The sequence below is a fragment of the Sinocyclocheilus anshuiensis genome, unplaced genomic scaffold, assembly GCF_001515605.1.
Source record: "Sinocyclocheilus anshuiensis isolate Anshui unplaced genomic scaffold, SAMN03320099.WGS_v1.1 C33014570, whole genome shotgun sequence".
NCBI lineage: Eukaryota > Metazoa > Chordata > Actinopteri > Cypriniformes > Cyprinidae > Sinocyclocheilus > Sinocyclocheilus anshuiensis.
Genome location: NW_015621375.1, coordinates 1 through 2,072, shown reverse-complemented (window position 1 = coordinate 2,072; position 2,072 = coordinate 1). Strand labels below are relative to the sequence as shown.

Here is a 2,072-nt window from a genome sequence, read left to right as displayed (position 1 = left end):
GGTGGTCAAGCCTTACAATAAACAAAACCCAATCAAAATCTTAAATAGTTTAACCAAAAACTACAAAATATAATGATCGCTATAGGCAAACGTTTGGACCTTAATAAGGAATAAGTTTAAAAATTAAAATCGCAATATACAGTGAATAATTTTAATACATCCCAACTGGAAAATGAAAACTGAGAAAAATCACTCTGGACTTTGTTGCAGAGTAAGCAAGGAGCATGTATGGTAACATTATGGCAGTTGATTTTGCTCTGAATGCACCCAGTGGAAAATCCATAGATATTTATTTCGTCCAGCTGACTTTGGGAATGTCGTAATGCTCTGTCAGTGTGTCCAGATGTCTGTTGAAATCCTGTAACACACAACAAAGATGTTATTCACACACACACACACACACAAAAAAACAGGCTACCTAAAATATGAATATCAACAGTAGTAGTGACAGACTTACCTCAACTCTTCTCTTGTGTGTTTTGGAGGCCTTCTTTAAAATTCTTTCCATTTGCTATTAAAACGTCACAAAGAGAGAATATTATTATACAACTCAATAGCAAGTCAAACCGCAATTTCAGTCAGTAAAAAATACTTAAATTAGAAATTACGTAATTTAATTACTCAGCATTCGAAATAATCACAGAAAGTCAATTAATTACGTAATGATCTTGTCTTATATGTCAACTGAATAACAGAATATATATATATATATCATACATACCCTTTTCTCTTGTAATTTGTCGAACGCAATCTGTGCTGGTGTCCTTTTATCAACATAGACTTTCTTCGTTTCTTCTTCGTTTTGACTGGTCAAAACCTGCTCCTCTAAACGCTTCCTTTCCTTGTCCTTCTTCTTTTTCCTATGAGGAAAAAAAACGCAAAAAGTAAATTATAGTCAATCACTTTGTTGTATTATATAACTCGCACAACAACACTGAGCTAGCATAACAGCTAACGGCTGCCGTGAATGCAATGCCAACATTTCCCACAACACAGATACAAATATATATCTAGGTAAGCATTAAGATAAAACAAATACACACTTTTTACTTGCTACAGAGACTCCTTTGAGCTTTAAAGAGCCTTTTTGAACCGAGTTGTACTCCGACATTTTCTCTGTATCAACCAGCTTTCGTCCAAACAGATGATGTTTATTAATTAGCCTCGGGTTTACTGCCCTCTAGAGGACATGAGTGACCGGTTTAGCTCAATGATGTGGTTTTACTTTTATTTCTTTTATATTTTGCACCTTCTTGGTTCAGATTGTGTAACACTGTATGTTTACAAATTATTATTGTGCTGCTTGATATAGAGCGCTATTGGAAACAGTGACGTTTGAGCCAACAGGACATTTTGGATCTAGACTGTGTGCGTAAAGTGCGCATGCGTGTTGCAGTTTCACCCGGACGGACTTCTTACGTACATGTACAGTTCAGAGACAGCATGGTGGAAGATCTGATGAGGCACAATGGCACATAGTGTACTTCATTGTTTTAAGAGGATAAACTTGCCTGTTCTTAATGCTTATAACGATCTTTTTGTTAACACTCTACGGATTCAGTCCCGTAGTTATGCTAGTAAGAAACCAGGTAAGGTGTGTTTTGTACGCATTTTTTATTTGTATCCATACAATGTCAACATTACCCTGCAACTTCTGACCTTGTAGGTCCAATTTTCAAAACCTTAAGAATTAATTTGTCTAATATTATATTATATTATGCTGTTATTTTTATTTATATGGTTTTATATTCATATTTCATATGACATTTTTACATTATAAAATATTTAAATAGCTATTTTTATGAAATATTATTCTTGTTTTTTTTTTGTTTTTAGTAACCAAAGGCAAAGGTAAAGGAATGGTAAAGGAAGTTTTTAAGGGTCCAGAAGTCTGTAAGGATCCAGTGAGACTTTGCACACATGCAATCGGAGTCAACATCTTCAAACAAGGCGAGGATCCTCTTATTAAACCCAAGGAGGACTATCCAGAATGGTATGATGGTGTATTTTACTTTGTGCTTTTATAATGATTTTATTTATGAAAGTTTCCACCACAGAAAAAAAAAAAAAAA

General features: G+C 34.2%; 2 protein-coding genes across 2 annotated transcripts; one reads left to right on the top strand and one right to left on the bottom strand.

Moving 5' to 3' along the window:
* Window positions 1-161: 161 nt before the first annotated feature.
* fam32a (family with sequence similarity 32 member A) lies at window positions 162-1,186 on the bottom strand. Its single transcript, XM_016479253.1, has 4 exons — window positions 1,044-1,186; window positions 722-860; window positions 458-511; window positions 162-358 (listed from the first exon to the last, which is right to left on the bottom strand). Exons 1-4 carry the CDS (start codon window positions 1,109-1,111, stop codon window positions 290-292), a joined length of 330 nt encoding a protein of 109 aa, XP_016334739.1. The 5' UTR covers window positions 1,112-1,186; the 3' UTR covers window positions 162-289.
* Window positions 1,187-1,257: 71 nt separating this feature from the next.
* LOC107683181 (39S ribosomal protein L54, mitochondrial-like) lies at window positions 1,258-2,046 on the top strand. Its single transcript, XM_016479254.1, has 2 exons — window positions 1,258-1,589; window positions 1,837-2,046. Exons 1-2 carry the CDS (start codon window positions 1,469-1,471, stop codon window positions 2,025-2,027), a joined length of 312 nt encoding a protein of 103 aa, XP_016334740.1. The 5' UTR covers window positions 1,258-1,468; the 3' UTR covers window positions 2,028-2,046.
* Window positions 2,047-2,072: the final 26 nt, after the last annotated feature.